At 41.2% G+C, this 17037-nt stretch overlaps 1 protein-coding gene across 1 annotated transcript in view; it reads left to right on the top strand.

Annotated features, from left to right (window-relative positions):
• GMNC (geminin coiled-coil domain containing) overlaps positions 1-17037 on the top strand; it is a 97864-nt gene that overhangs the window by 39301 nt on the left and 41526 nt on the right. Inside the window, 3 exon segments of the mRNA XM_039912738.1 lie at positions 1844-1904; positions 13620-13771; positions 14401-14617. Coding sequence (XP_039768672.1) covers positions 1844-1904; positions 13620-13771; positions 14401-14617 — 430 coding nt within the window.

Genomic DNA, 17037 nt, shown 5'->3' with positions numbered 1-17037 from the left:
CAGTTAAAGTACTTACAATTCAACTTTCAATGTTAATTTTCTTATTCACATAAAATTACTATTTCTAATTATGTACTTGTGGAAAAATAAGAGGAAACATAGAGGTGAGAACCATGGAAAAAAAATGTATGGGAAAGAAGCACAATTAGTGTTTGAATTTTCAAATACCTGTTTTAAACCAAGAAATAATCATTCCAAGACTTATTCTTTAACAGGAAGGAATATAATTAAAACAGAATATGAAGAATCAGTGTTTCCGAGTTTCATTCTAACGCTAATGCATAACCAAAACTTCTTGCTTCTATGTTAGTCAAAGATAACATGAAATCCAATTAATATTTGAATTGACATTGTCTGATGCCAGTTTCCTCTCTTCCCTTGTATTTTCAGATTATCAGCTCCCTGAGGGCCAAGGACTGTGTCTAGTCCCTTCCTGTGTATTCTTTCCCAGTGTTTAGTACAGTGCACACAATAAGTATCTAGCAAATTATAGTACTATTATTTTATACTGTTAGTGTGAATTAAGAACCCATGACTGGTTTTGTGCTTCCTGGAAACTAGAAGGTTAAAAGGTAGGCAGTAGTTCCCATTTGAATACTGGTGTTTTACCCACCCTCTTCTTCTCCCAGACATTGCTCATGTCAGCTTTCTTTTTCTTCTTCTTGTAATTCTGGTTTGTAACTATGAAGTAATCTGAGGAGCTCTCAACTCAAAGAATAGATCGATGCTCACCAAATCCTTCCTTTGGTCCAGTACCTATTCTGGGACTCCAGGGAGCTACGTGATTTACAGCCAGACTACCTGTTTGGCCCAGCTAGAAGGAAGAAATTGTGTGCATGTCTTTCCACACCTCAGCCGTATGCATATAAATTGTATTGGGTTACAGGCATTCAGCTGCCTGCATCACCTTTCTCTAACTGGAAGACTAATGGAGACACTAGGTCTTTTCACTTTACACTATCGTTTGCTCTAATTTGCATTCTTTTCTCTTCTCTTTGCCAAGGAAAATGCACTAGAAATTCTAATGTTCTACAGTGACGTTATGAACAGACATTGGGATAACTCCTCATTTTTCCAGAAAAATCATATATTTGCCCATGAATTTCCTTCTCTATAAACACCATCATTTTTCCAGTGTTGCAGGCTCATAGTCTTGACATTATCCTCGACTCATCTCTCTCATTCAAGTAGCACATTCAATCTCTTACAAAATCTTATTGCTCTACCTTCACAACATCTCCATCCAAACTGCTACCATGCTGATCCAAGCACTTATTTCCCACCTTGACTACTGCATCAGCCTCCTCTCATCCTGGATCTCATCTATCCTGTCCCCGCCCCTTGGTCCACACCATCCCCCTTCATATGTGACAGTCCGCTACTCTCCCCACCTTCAAACTCCTCTTAAATCACCTCTCTTCAAATAAGCCTTCCTTGAATAAGCCCTCATTTCCTCTACCTGCCCTTCCCTCTGTATCACTCATACACTTTGATATTAACTCCAGTCCATCAGCATTTAAGTACAAACCTTTTTACTCTACCATTTCATCTAGCTGTAGTCTGTCTCCCTTTGCAGACTGCAAGCTCCTTATGGGCAGTTGTCGTGTCTACCAGCTCTATTATACTGTATATGCTAAATCACTTAGTGTGCTCTGAAGATAGTGAGTGCTCAATTAATATCATACATTCATTCAATCATATTTATTGAGTGTTTACTGTGTGCAGAGTACTGTACTAAGTGCTTGGGAAAGTACAATACAGCAGTAAAGAGAGACAATCCCTGCCCATAGTGAGCTCACAGTCTTGAAGTAACTTTATTCTCCTTTCTCAAATGGCGATTTAGGCTTCAGCATGAGATAGCCAATGAGACTGAACCATGTTCAAATTTGAAGTACTGGACAAAGGTGATTATTTAAGGCGGGTTAAGGAGTGACTATTTCAAATGAGAGATATTTTGCAATATTGGAGAAGCAGTGTGGCCTCTTGGATAGAGCATGAATCTGGGAGTCAGGAGGACTTGGGTTCTAATGCTGAGTCTACCACTTGTCTGATGTGTGATCTTGGGCAAGTCACTTAATTTCTCTGTGCCTCAGTTATCTCATTGTAAAGTAGGGATTAAGATTATGAGTCCCATGAGGGACATGGGCTGTGTCAAACCTGATTACCTTGTGGCTACCTCAATGCTTAGTATAGTACCTGGCAAGTGCTTAACAAATGCCATTAAAACAAAAATTGTGCTGTAGATTTTAGTTATTAGGGAAAATTACTCATTAAAACCAGGTTTTCAATGTTCACTTGTTCATTTTTATCCCATTATTTGTTTCCCAGCCTACTGCATGGTGCTCTTAAAAAAAAAATAAAAAAATGAAAATCAAGCAGGTCTTAATCCTTGAACTGAAAAAGGTTTCAGGAACTAAAACCAATAATTGCAGGAGAATTCAACCTCAAGTGCATCCAATGTAGTTGGTTTTTTTTCCCCAGTAGTCCACAAACAACCATCACATTCCAAATATCTTTTTCATCTTTGGCATATGAAACCTGTTCCTAAATCTGGGCAACAACTATCTCTTGGCAACTAATTCTATGGCTGTTGACTGGCCAAATCTTGTCCAAAAGATACAGGTGAGGCAGTGTGCTAACCTAATGATGTGCCCCTTGGCAGCGTCCTATTGCAAGCTGTTCAAATGGCAGATTGCGAGACCACTGCCTTCTGTTACAGAGGGAAACTTTCAGTGCCTTTGTTACAAAAAGATTCCCAACAGACAGTGATCACAGTTTTCATTTAAAACACAGCTTTCTGAGTATTGTACCCTCAACCATATTAAAGTGGAAATTAAAGTGAAACTGATTGGAAAGTTCAAACAGTTGGCTAACATTTGCCCACAATGGCCAGCAACAATCTTAAACGCTCATCCTCCCAACCAGCAGTAAGACTGTTTTATACCAGCTAAATACCTCCTTTCACACGATAATTTTGAATAGTATTAGAGTGACAGCAGTTCTATTTGACCTACAAAATATATGTGGACTCGGTCTACCTTTACTAGTGATTTCTTCTCCCTAAAAAATCACTAGAAAGCAGGCAGAGTATATAAAATGCCTGCATGATCCACTGCCTATTAGCAGCGTGGCTCAGTGGAAAGAGCATGGGCTTTGGAGTCAGAGGTCATGAGTTCGAATCCTGGCTCTGCCACTTGTCAGCTGTGTGACTGTGGGCAAGTCACTTCACTTCTCTGTGCCTCAGTTACCTCATCTGTCAAATGGGGATTAAGACTGTGAGCCCCACGTGGGACAACCTGATTCCCCTGTGTCTACCCCAGCACTTAGAACAGTGCTCTGCACATAGTAAGCGCTTAAATACCAACATTATTATTTTCCTCTTTTCCCCACTTTTCAGTTGATGAAATAGATGCACAGTAAAATTAAGTGAGTTGACCAAGGTCACACAGCAGGTACCTGACAGAGCTGGTATTGGAATCCAGGTCCTCTGACTTTGGGCCCATGCCCATGCACAACTTGGTTGTGCTGGCTTTAGTCCCTGAATATATTGGGCACCTGAATTTGTAGTGTTGTGGTTTTTACTTCTGTCTCTTAAGAAGTTACCCAGTTTCAAATCCTCACCAAAGTAGTTACCCTAAATCTGCCAGACCCCAGTATAGTGTTATATTCCCTAGAGTGTGTCAGTACATACCTGATGGTAATGATGATGATAACTTCATTCATCCAGTAGTATTTACTGAGCACTTACTATGTGCGGAGCACTGTACTAAGCACTTGTAATGTACAATTCGGCAACAGATAACTGCCTAACTTGTTCACACGTGCATGATATTGGTCATGAGGATGATGAAAGGAGTAGAATAATATCTTGCTAGTTGACAAAAGACTCCAAAAAATATGATGCAATCTGTTTATATGAAAATTTAAAATAATTTAGGAAATTCAACATCAGGTTGCAGGTCAGAATAATTTAGTTCTAACTCCTGATCTGAAAAATGGTTTGCATGCAACCTTGACCCTATCTGTCCCTCACATTTTCCATCTGTAATGAGAGAGAGAGAGAAGGGAACCCTCATGGGATCAAAGCTTATCTCCTCCAGGAAGCCTTCTCTGACTGATCTCTCATATCTCCACCCTATTCTCTCTCTCCTTTCTGTGTAATCTAAATCCATACTTCCTAAGCCCTCTCATACTCATCATGGGCCAGTGTAAAGAGCATGGAACTGGGACTCAAAAGACCTGGATTCTAATACCAGCTCTGTCACCTGCCTGTGCAAGTCATTTAACTGCTCAATGCCTCATTTTCCTCATCTGCAAAATGGGGATTCAATTCCTGTCCTCCCTCCTACCTAGAATGTGAGCCCCATGTGGGTCAGGGACTGTGTCCAAACTAAACATTTTGTAATAAGCACTGTACCAAGCACCCCAATGCTTAGTATAGTGGTTGGCACATAATGCTTAACAATTACCTATTATGATTGTTATTATTACTCAGTCTCACTGTACTTTCACACATATCCTTATACTCTGTTGCTTAAACCTGTAATTTATTATTTTAGAGTCTGTCTCATCATCTTCATTGTAAGATCCTTGAGAATTGGAATACTGCCTAACTCTGTCGTACTCTCTCAAGCGTTAGTGTGGTGCTCTGAACAAAATGATCAATAATAAACCTTAAACGTATTTTAAAATTAGAGATTTGATTAAAGAGATGACAATAAGAAGACTAATGAGAAATGCAAAATAGTATTTTTCTCTATAATACAGATTTCACTATATGAAGGAACACCCTGGTTTAGCTCTCAACATCCATATAAATGATATATGAAGACAAATGTTTTAGATTTTGTGGACAAAAACCACAAATTTAAATAATCTAAGCCATCTCTGATGTAGTACATCTCTAGTACAGGTATACAGACACTTGTGTGTGAATATTAAGTTAATCATATGAGTGAATGGAGCTATATAATCTTCACATACATTGTCTTATGTTTATGTTACCTTTTAACATGGGAAAATATTCTGCACACTGTAAGCACTCAATAAATGCCACTGATTGAATAATAACAATAATAATAATGGTATTTATTAAGTGCTTGTCAAGCAGTTAAACTTTGTAAATTTACTGAGACAAACTATTGGGGTGGTCAAAATTTGTAATATATTCAGTGTTTAATAATTTCCCTTTTTAATTGAGACAAATCATGGCCACTAACAAATCCAAGTGGCCCAGAATGCAGTAATCCATTTCATTTGCACAAGGAGCTACGGAAAGGCAGATGGAAGGGCCAGTTGTGCTCAGCGCAGGTGATTATGGCTCAGGCTGGCCACCACCAGGGCTTTTCCCCCCACCAGAAAACTGTCCATTAACTTTTCTAAGAGTGAAAAGCAAAAGGAGAGGAATGTATAAAGTCGCTAGTCCATATGGCTGGTAGTGAGTTAATCTGTGCCTAAGCAGCAGGCAGCATGAGCCGGTCTGTCTGCTGGGGCTTTCCCTAACCTAGGGGCAGATCAGAGAACAGCAGGGAAGGGGATAAACTCAGAAAGCAAATACAGTCAGGAATGTGACAGGAAATTATATTTGAAAACACAATCTAAAGCATAATGGCAACAATCAGACTCTATATATGGAAATCTAGCTGGAATTAAGATATATAGGTGTTATGTAAGATAGTCTATGGAAGTATGTGCATTATAAATATATAATCATAAACTTTAGTGTGGCACCTTTCATTTAAAGTTTAGGCTTCAAATTCTCCTAAAAATGAAATAATTCTAATTAAGCCACTAAGGAATAGATTGGCAGCAGAATGGATGAGAAGTTCAGAATTTAGGCAAAAGAGAAAAGGCAAAGTCTGTTCTAATTCAGATATTTGTAGATAGAGAGTGGGGATGTTAGGCACAATCTTAATAACAAGCACTGCTTCCTCATACAGTGAGAGTGACTGGTGGCACCGGGAGTGGATACACACCGAATAAATGGCAAAATGGAGGAATAAAAATCGAGAGAGATCTGGAATGAATTCTGGAAGGCAGTGCAAGCCAGAAGAGGCATTTAGAACAGGTTATTCAGTGAGAAGCCAGATTAAGAGAGTTTAGTTTTTCTTTGAGAATTATGTATTTGCTAAAGCCCGGTGAGCCAGGATCTTAAAGGTCAGAGTAAGGAGAAATATATCTGATAAAGCAAGGCACTGTGTTCCAGGCTACTTCCTTAAATGCCCAGTCAAAGCAGAAATGACTATCACATGAACTTTCATATAGTAAGCACCCACCGTGAATTTTGTCTTCATTAAAAACAACAAAAACACCAATATAGCTATGTTCTTCCTAAGCGATCAAAGAGCTTGTTTAAATACGTGGACAAGAAACTTCAGAAAATAGTGTTATTGCATCAGCCACTTTTAGTTAGAAACAGGGGTCATCAAAAAAGGAACTTGCCATAAATTTCCAAGGGAACCACAGTGGCAAAACAGGAAGGAGAGTTCAGATTGGCTGACTTCTTGGACTGGCACCTCAGCCATGAGACTACCCTGGCACATGACCCAAGTGCTTAGTACCATGCTTTGCACACAGCACCCAATGAATATAATTGAATGAATATGACCAAATCCACTTCAATATGATTTTCATCATATTTCCTAACTAAATTTCTAGTAATATGCTTCAATGCTGTAACTCTTATTTTTAACATTATAGGAAAAAAATTCATTGAGATTATAGTTTTGCATCTGTGATATGAATTTTGGGCTGTGAATTTGATTGTGGAAGGGAGTAATCTGCAAAGCAGGCCTGACACCTTAATAGCACAGAAGTACATTATGCAGATAAACACTATAAATTGGCTGATCCTCCTCATTTTCTTGGGGCATAGGTGGTCAAACAGTACAACACATTTCTCAAGCAATCAGGTAGTGCCATTTTTTTTATGGTATTTGTTGGGTTCTTACTTGGTGAAAAGCACTATGGTGAGTGCTCACTCTAAGCAGACTACTGTTTTAAGAGCTTGGCAGAGTACAATTTAGTAGGCAAATCCCTGCCTCAAGGACTCCCCCTCCCATCCTTTAACTGTTGGAGTTCCTCAAGGGTCAGTTCTTAGCCCTCTTCTGTTCTCCATTTACACTCACTCCCTCGGTGAACTCATTCGCTCTCACGGCTTTGACTACCATCTCTACGCAGATGACACGCAGATCTACATCTCCGCCCCTGTCCTCTCCCCCTCCCTTCAGGCTCGCATCTCCTTCCGCCTCCAGGACGTCTCCACCTGGATGTCGGCCCGCCACCTAAAACTCAACATGAGCGAGACTGAGCTCCTCATCTTCCCTCCCGAACCCGGTCCGCTCCCAGACTTTCCTATCCCCGTGGATGGCACGACCATCCTTCCCGTCTCTCAGGCCCGCAATCTCGGTGTCAACCTTGACTCGTCTCTCTCGTTCACCCCACACATCCTATCTGTTACCGAGACCTGCCGGTTTCACCTTTACAATATCACCAAGATCCGCCCTTTCCTCTCCACCCAAATGGCTACCTTACTGCTACGGGCTCTCGTTATATCCCGGCTAGACTACTGGGTCAGCCTTCTCTCTGACCTCCCTTCCTCCTCTCTCGCCCCGCTCCAGTCTATTCTTCACTCCGCTGCCCGGCTCATCTTCCTGCAGAAACGATCTGGGCATGTCACTCCCCTTCTTAAACAACTCCAGTGGTTGCCTATCGACCTCCGCTCCAAACAAAAACTCCTCACTCTAGGCTTCAAGGCTCTCCATCACCTTGCCCCTTCCTACCTCTCCTCCCTTCTCTCTTTCTAACGCCCACCCCGCACACTCCGCTCCTCTGCCGCCCACCTCCTCACCATCCCTCCGTCTCGCCTATCCCGCCGTCGACCCCTGGGCCACCTCCTCCCGCAGTCCTGGAATGCCCTCCCTCCTCCCCTCTGCCAAACTGATTCTCTTCCCCTCTTCAAAACCCTACTTAAAACTCACCTCCTCCAAGAGGCCTTCGCAGACTGAGCTCCTCTTCTCCCTCCACTCCCTCTACCACCCCCCCTTCACCTCTCCGCAGCTTAACCCTCTTTTCCCCCCATTTCCCTCTGCTCCTCCCCCTCTCCCTTCCCATCCCCTCAGCACTGTACTCGTCCGCTCAACTGTATATATTTTCATTACCCTATTTATTTTGTTAATGAAATGTACATCACCTTGATTCTATTTAGTGGCCATTGTTTTTACGAGATGTTCTTCCCCTCGAATCTATTTATTGCCATTGTTCTCGTCTGTCCGTCTCCCCCGATTAGACTGTAAGCCCGTCAAACGGCAGGGACTGTCTCTATCTGTTGCCGACTTGTTCATTCCAAGCGCTTAGTACAGTGCTCTGCACATAGTAAGTGCTCAATAAATACTATTGAATGAATGAATAATCTGGTTGGGGAAACAGACATTAAAATATATTACAGTAATGGGAAGCAGTAAAGTTTAAAGATATGTACAAAGCACTTGATAGAATACAATATAATAGAGTTGGTAGAATTTGGGGAGTACCCAAGTGCCTCAGTGATCCAAAACTGCTGCTACTTCTCTGGGAAATTTTTGCCCTCAGAACTGCCAAATTCTCATTTTGAGTATAGAGGGAGAAGGGGCAAAAGAAAGGAGTGGAAGGCCAAACCTAATCTATGATCCTGGGTTGGCATGCAGAGGCTAAGGGTACACAGAATTCTTTTTCCAGCCCCAGCCTCAGCAAATGAAAATACAAAGGAGAAGCCTGGAGACATGAGAAAGCAGAAGCTGAGTTGGGATGAGGCGTCAGAAGAAACTGCAATCAACCTCACTGCTGGCATCGTGAGCAGGCTTGGTGGGATCCCTCTCCAGACAGCAGCACTAGGCCAGAAGCTCCTTGAAAACAGGCATCATCTCTCCCAACTCTATTGCAGAGAAGCAGCGTGGCCTAGTGGATAAAGTCTGGGCCTGGAAGTCAGCAAGACTTGGGTTTTAATCCCGGCTCTGCCGTTTGTCTACAGTGTGACCTTGGGCAAGTCACTTCACTTCTCTTTGCCTCAGTTGCTTCATCTGTAAAATAGAGATTAAGATTGTGATCCCCATTTGGGACAGGGATTGTATCCAATGTGATTACCTTGTATCTACCCCCAGCGTTTAGTACAACGTCTGGCGCACAGTAAGGGCATAAAAACCACAATCATTATTATTAGTATTATTATACTCCCAAGCACTTAGTATGGGGCCTTGCACAAAGTAAGTGTTCAATAAATACCATTAATTGATTGATGGTAAAGGGAGAGACAGGCAGAGTGAAGTGATAGCTGTCAAGGATGAAGAAAGCAGTTGTGAATTCAGAGCTAGGTTATAAATGTTCCATATCCTGCTCCCGCACCCCAGAGAATATATGACCAGCCAAAGAGAGCTGGAGAGAGTTCTATTATACTCTCCCAGAACCAGTACATGATGCTGGATAAAGCTCTAACATCATAATCAGTTACTGCTCGTGTAGGTTTTTGGCGAGGCTCAACCATTACTCACAATGGGAAACTGCATCATTATCATCATCCCCTTAATCACTGTTGCAGGATGTCTAGCCTAGGTTTCTTTATTACTTGGTGTACCTTGTTTCCTGAAGAGCTACAGTGAATAAAATAACATAATTTAAACCTAGCAAATTGAAGATAAACTCCTTTTCTAATTATAGAACATAAATGCATGATGTCTATATTCAAGGGAGGGTAATAACCTATTGTTGCAAAGCTTATTAACTTCACAAATGCCCTTAATATAAGCTCATATTAATTGTACCTTTAAGCTTCATTCCAGAGCTTAGCACTGCTGAAATTTCCTAATCAGATCCCTGACTGTAATTATAATGTGCTTAAGTTGCATTTATAAAGTATGTTACCTCTTATGACTCTTAAGGTTGAATCTCTAGCCAAATGTTTCAAAGTGGAGGTCTAGGGGACATTTTCCAGGCACTCCAGACTTCTTGAATGACTTGATCATTCTTCACACGTTTCAATTTAACATTATGTAACCAGGATTCCAAGACACTGCATTTTTAGGATGTAGCCTATAGAGTTAGACTGTAATCTCCTTGAGGACAGGCATCATGTTTCTATTCTCTCATACTCTCCCAAGCACTTAATACAGTGTTCTGCACAAAACAAACTACAAATTTGCAGGGTAGAATTTCCTTCTGTCACATAGAAAATATTTCAAGAGACAAATTTATGTGTTGTAAAAGTTAGGAGAGTTCTAGTGGATAGAACACGGGCATGGGATCGAAAAGACCTGGATTCTAATCTTGTCTCTGCTACTTGTCTGCTGTGTGACCTTTAGTTTTCTGTACCTCACTTACCTCATCTATACAATGGGGATTAAGACTGTGAGCTCCAGGTGGGACATTGACTGTCCAACATGATTAGCTTGTATCTACCCCAGCACTCAGTACATCTCCTGATACATAGTAAATGCTTAACACATACCATAAAAAAATGAAATAAAGTTTATGGAGGCAATAGTGAAGATTGATAAACAATGGAATTGTTTAGTAGATGGGTTTTCAAGCAAATTTTTTGTCCCCTAGAATCATGATATTTATAGTACAGTTTAATGTTTTTGCCTCTGTGATCTTTATACAGATATACAGAATACAGAGAAGCATGAATTTTAAGAAGTAAAGAATGATCCATTTCAAGCAGCATGGCCTAGTTAAAAGAGCATGGGCCAGGGAGTCAGCAGGACCTGAGTTCTAATTTTGGTTCCACTACTTGTCTATGTGACCTTGGGCAAGTCACTTCACTTCTCTGTGCCTCAGTTACCTCATCTGGAAAATGGGGATTAAGACTGTGAGTCTTATGTGGGATAGGGACTGTGTCCAACCCAATTATCTTGTATCTACCCCAGTGTTTAGTACAGTGCTGGCTTACTGTAGGCACTAAACAAATATTATTATTATTATTAGGAAGATAAATGCAGAGAAACAAAGTTAACCACTTTCCTTCCCCTCGCTCATCCCCAGTCCAGTAAAAGTCTGCAACATTTTAACTGTTCCTTGCCAGGCAGTAGGGCAGGACTTGGACATTATGCAAGCAGACAGCTCTCCTGGGGAGGGAAGAAGGCCTCAGACCTTCCATCTCTAAATGGTCTGGCAGAGAGCTTAGACCAATTATTTCCCCTTATCCTTATAGGTATTACCTGATTAATCCCTTAATTGTGCCAGTCATGCCTTCCCCCACAGTGACCTCAGCACTCACATTCTTTTCGATTGGTCACTTAGTAATAATGCTGGTATTCATTAAGCACTTACTATGTGCCAGGTACTGTACTAAGTGCTGGGGTGGATCCAAGCACATTGGGTTGGACATAGTCCCACATGGGGCTAATAATCTCAATCCCCATTTGGCAGATGAGTAACTGAGGCATGGAGAAGTGAAGTGACTTGCCCAAGGTCACACAACAGACAAGTGAAGGTGCATGGATTAGAACCCACCTCCTTCTGAATCTGTCTTCTCTCTCCATTAGGCCACACTGCTTCTCTATCTATTCACTTTTGCCTTTTATTAATAGCTATTCAAGTTCTTTTGTAATATGAAATATCAATGATAATGTTTATTGACTTCCCATTCAGTGATACCTACTGACTCTCCAAAGCACGTTAAGCAACAGTAGCAGGACACATAGTGTCTTACAGTCTGCTGTGGGGTTGGATGGGGGAACAAGGAAAAAATGATTTAGCTAGTGTTATTTATATCCTCATTTCTTTCCATTAGAATATAAGTCCCATAGAGACATTTCCTCATCAAATGTAACTTTTTCTTAAACAAAATGACATTTTTTAAGCACTTATGTTCCAGGCAGAGAACTAAGTGCTGGGGTAGATAACAGATAATCAGGTTGAACACAGTCCCTGTCCCACATGGTGCTCACAGTCTTAATCCCCATTTTTTGCAGCTGAGGTAACTGAGGCCCAGAGAAGTTAAGTGATTTGCCCAAGGTCACACAGCAGACAAGTGGTGGATCCAGGATTAGAACCCATGACCTTCTGACTCTCAGGCCCATGCTCTAGCTACTACACCATGCTACTTGTCTACTATTACTACTAGCTCTTATGTGTATATAATGTGCTTAGAATAGTAGTAAGCAGTAAGGATATTATAAATGAAAGTAATAATAATAGTAAAGAATGTGCTTTCTATATGCCAAATACTGTATTAAGCACTAGGGTGGATAAAAGATATTGATTCCGACAAAGCCCCTAGATCAGAATCAAAAAGGTGAGTGGGAAACAGATACATAGGGAGATAAATAACAGGGTCAAGTCAACAAAAACAATCCCAGATCAATAAGAGCCTCAGTAGATTCACTGGGTAAGAGTCCTTGAGTCCCTCCCAGCTTCAGGCAGAGCTCTCCTAGCTCCATAATGCCATAACTTTCCCCATGATATAAAAATTGTAAAGAAAAATGTCTGTCTGCCTTGCTCCAGAGGAATGGGTTTTCTCTGTGGCAATGGGGATGGGGAGGGAAGGGTGGAAAGCAAGGCTGCCCCAATCTTCAAGACATTCCCTGGCAGATTTGGGGCCCAATGTTGGAAAAGATGTTAATTCAATAAAGTAAAAACTATTTCCTCCAATGGCCTAAAATTTGAAAATTATTTATACGGTGGTCTATTGATCCCCTCAAAACCTCTATACCTTAGAAGGATGACAAGTAGTTTTATTTCATCTCTCTCTCTAGACTGTAAGCTCATTATGGGCAGCGAACGTGTCTGCTATTTCTGTTGTATGAGTGGTTAGTACAGTGCTGTGCTCTTAGTAAGTAGTCAAGTCAATACATACCATTAATTGATTGATATTCACTATATTAAGTATTTAAAAGTGTAGCACCCTGAGGAAATACATAATCATCAGACCAGACACAGCCTCTGTTCCATACTACTTAAGAGTTAGGGAGAAGTCGGTACCTGAGGCACAGAGAAGGTAAGAGACTTGGCCATCACCACACAAGTAAGCAGTAGAACTGGGACTAGAACCATTGTCTCTTGATTCCTAGTCCCAAACTCTTTCCGCCTGGCAGTGCAGTACCTCTTATGATTACTCTACCAAATAGAGAAGCTGAGCATGTACCTCGATCTTGTCTATCTCACCGCTGACCCCTCACCCACATTCCCCCTCTGGCCTGGAACTCCCTCCCTCCTCAAATCCGACAGAAAATTCCTCTCCCCCATTCAAAGCTTTATTGAAAGCACATCTCCTCCAAGAAGGCTTCCCTAAGACCCCCTTTCTGCTTCTCCCGCTCCCTTCTGCGTCACCCTCACTTGCTCCCTTTATTTATCCTCCTTCCCATTCCCACAGTACTTATGTATCTATCTGTAATTTATTTATTATATTGCCTGTCTCCCTCTCTAGACTGTGAGCTTCTTGTGAGCAGGGAATGTGTCCGTTTGTTGTTGTACTGTACTCTCCCAAATGCTTAATCCACTGTTCTGCACACAGTAATTGTTCAATAAATATGATTGAATGAATGAATGAGTGAATGATCAGTTAAGTAGGGTTGGACTGAGAGAAATGATTGAATTGCCAAGAAACCTTTGTGTCTTAATCCTAAATCCAATATTCTGACCAATAGGACGTCATGGTCCTAGATTTCTGCTATCTTTTTAAAGTCATTTTAGCCTGGTGCACGTTTTGTAAGAGATTGAATGGAATACACATAGACACTGGATTTAATTACAGTTCTTGCATGATCTTCCATGGAACCAGCATCTTCCTGAGCCCAGGGTACTCAAGCTATGAGAAAGGACAGATTGGGATAGGGAATGGCCACCAGGACCCAAGAGACTGGGAGACTCTTTCTTCCTACCCCCTGCCCAACCAGCCCTTCCAGGATGCTTTGTGAGGTTGTCATTAAAAAAAAAATGGCAAATTGGACATTTTGAACCCTAGAGCAGGCAATTTACTGGTTGAAACTGATTTTTGAGGCTCCCCATTCATCAAGAGATTGTTATTGTAGGCTTCTAGATTGTTGAGAGCTACATGTGTGGATTTCCTGTCATTTTAAATTAAGAAAGAGACCTAAACAACCAATTTTCATGCTATTTTTCCCCAGGACCCAGTATACTGTGCTTAGAACATAACTGTTACAATGATTTGAGGGTAGTGATTGTGTCTACCAACCCTACTGTATTATACTTTTCCAAGCACTTTGTACAGTGCTCTGCACACAGTAAATGTTCAATAACTACCACTGATTTATTTAAAAACTCTCAAATTGTGACACATATTTAGCCTGTTCAATTTCACATACCACACACCTTAAGTGCATTGCCAACAAATGTTTAATAAGAAAATACGAATGATTTTAAAGGATTTCAATGTAACATGATCTCATGTATATTTCTACTTGATAGCTTCTTCAAAATCTATCCTATTTTCTCCAACAGTCTTGTTTTAGGAAGAGGCTTCTCAAATTCGGGTCCAACAAGAACTTTCAATAAATTGGTTGGGGCATTCAAGAACAGTGAAGCTGAAGAAAACTTGCATCAAGAAATTATAATCTTTCTCTCACCTCTCAGTAACTCCAGTGCAATTTTTTTGGAATTCACGATGGACTTAATTTTCAATGGGGTAAATGTCTAGAAATAATTCAAAAGAGCAATTACCCATCAGATGATAACCAAACACATTAAGTGAACCCATTAAAAGACAAACTGGTTATAAAATCATTTTTCATTTTCAATAACAGAACTGATCAGAATAAAGGCAATGCATTTTTATTGAGCTTTAGGAAAAGGAGAATATTTCTTTTTCTAGTTGAATGTATAAGACAAGGACATTCTGAACTTCAAGCTGTTTTGTTATTATTTGTGCCACAAATACTCATACATGTGCACACGCACACACACATTTACACCTGGGTTTTAACTTATGAATTCATAAGCTCAGTTTCATCTCTGAATAGTGTACTACGAACAGGAAAACTAACAGGCTCCAAATGCTGTTCTCCCTTTATCCCAACAGGTGGGATTCAGTCTTTTCTATGCATGCAGTTATTGCTGTACAAATCTTTGCCTCTCACTAAACCATTCCTCCTCCACCCTCCAACCCCCACTTTCTATTGAAGGGATGACTCATTAGACTTTATTCTCAGCAGGGAATTGACATCCAATTAACTAGCTGACACTGTTCTACTGGCTTTCACTGGTCCAATAAGACTCTGTTTACAAACACAGGCTGTTGCGTCTGTTTGGGAGGGAAGGTTAAAGTTTCCCCGCTGAGCGAGTTTGTTCAAAATCATAAGGCTCTTTTAAACAATGCCTTTGTGTGTTAAAGATCAGACATATTGCTTTCAGCAGGATGCAAGTCACCAGAATGACAAGCGTCACATTTGGCGGGAAAGAAACCAATGGATCAGAAGGAGGGAATGGCCCTTAAAGGAAACCCAGGTAGCAAACACGGTTAACTGCAATCCATCAATCTACCATATTTGAGTACTGTGTGAAAAGCACTGTACTGAGTGCTTGGAAGAGTACAATATAACGAAGTTGGTAGGAATGTTTTCTAACTGCAATGATCCATGTTGGAGACTCTGGACTTCAATTTTCCTTTCCTTTTTTGGGGAAGACAAACATCACTTTGGGTGAAGTGGCATGCATTAATTTTTACCACAGCCCAAGATCTATGAGACCTGGCCAGCATCGTATCTAATTGCTGCAGGGAAATCCATTATTTCTTTTTCCCTCCTTTGTTCTGTCCTCCACTATAACCCTTCCTAGTCAGTGAATTGCAGGATGGGTTCCAGACTTTAGAAGGGATTCGGTGGGAGGAAAGACAAACAGGGAGGAAAAGAAAGGGGATGGAGATCTCTTGTCTCCCTGTCCAATTCTGTGCTGCCACTTCTGGGAGAAAGGAGCAATGCCTTTGGGAGGGCAGAGAGAGATTGTTTCCTTCTCACTGCTGGAAATGCCTCTGAGTTGAAGTGATACCTGACCTCCAGGTTGAGGAAAATGGATGGGCAGCTAAATCTAGGGACAAAGGTGCTGCACAGGTTCAATTTACACATAGACTTAAGATGCAATCTTCAGGTGTGGCAGTAGTATTTATTGAGCACAAAAGCCAGTGGAGAGCTGGGAGTAGGAAAGACATGTGGGTCAATGAACACTTCGAGCAGAAGGGCTGCACAGTAGTATGCAGAATGCAGCTAGAGGGAGTAAGACCAGCAAGGAGCCTGATGCTGTAGTTTAGCTGCGTTATGACTAGGGCTTGTACCAGGATGGTAGTTATTTGGGTTGAGTGGAAGAAGAGACACTGTGTAGCCAGCAGCAGGATTTGGAAGTAAAGCAAATGTAAAAGTTGAAAGGCAGCAAGGAGTTGGGGATGACATTGAGTTTGTGAACTTTTGGGACAGGTAGAATGGTAGCGTTACTGACTGAAGTGGGAGAGTTAGGAGCAGCGTGGCCTAATGGAAAGAGCATGGGCCTAAGTGTCAAAGGACCTGGGTTCTAATCGTGGCTCTGCCACATGTCTGCTGTGTGACCTTGAGCAAGTCCCTTAAGTTATCCGTGCCTCAGTTAACTCATCTGTAAAATGGGCATTAACACTGTGGTCCCTTTGTGGGTCAAGGACTATGTGCAATCTGATTATCTTATATCTACCCCGGTACTTAGTACAGTCCCTAGCACATAGTAAGTGCTTAACAAATACCATTAAAAAAAAGAAGAGTTACATTGCAGGATTCAGAGAAAAGACGAGCAGTTTGGGCTTTTGGTAAAAATAAGTTTTCATTTGCCAACACGGCATCTAAGTAGAGTTGTCCCTGAGGCAGAGGGAGAGGCAGGATTGAAATCAGATGAGAGGTGAGGGCTAAAGATTTAGATGCTACAGTCATCCACCTATAATCCATGGTAGCTAAAGCATGGAGAAGATGAGCTACTTGACTGAGTGTAGAGCTAAAAGAGTAGAAAACTGATGAGAAGGAGTATTGTCTAATGAATAGAACACCGGTCTGAGAGTCAGCTCTGCCATTTGTCTACTGTGTGACCTTGAGC

The sequence above is a fragment of the Ornithorhynchus anatinus genome, chromosome 7 (assembly GCF_004115215.2).
Source record: "Ornithorhynchus anatinus isolate Pmale09 chromosome 7, mOrnAna1.pri.v4, whole genome shotgun sequence".
NCBI classification, from domain to species: Eukaryota; Metazoa; Chordata; class Mammalia; order Monotremata; family Ornithorhynchidae; genus Ornithorhynchus; species Ornithorhynchus anatinus.
Note: the sequence above shows the minus strand (reverse complement) of the source record. Positions and strands in the feature narration are given on the sequence as shown.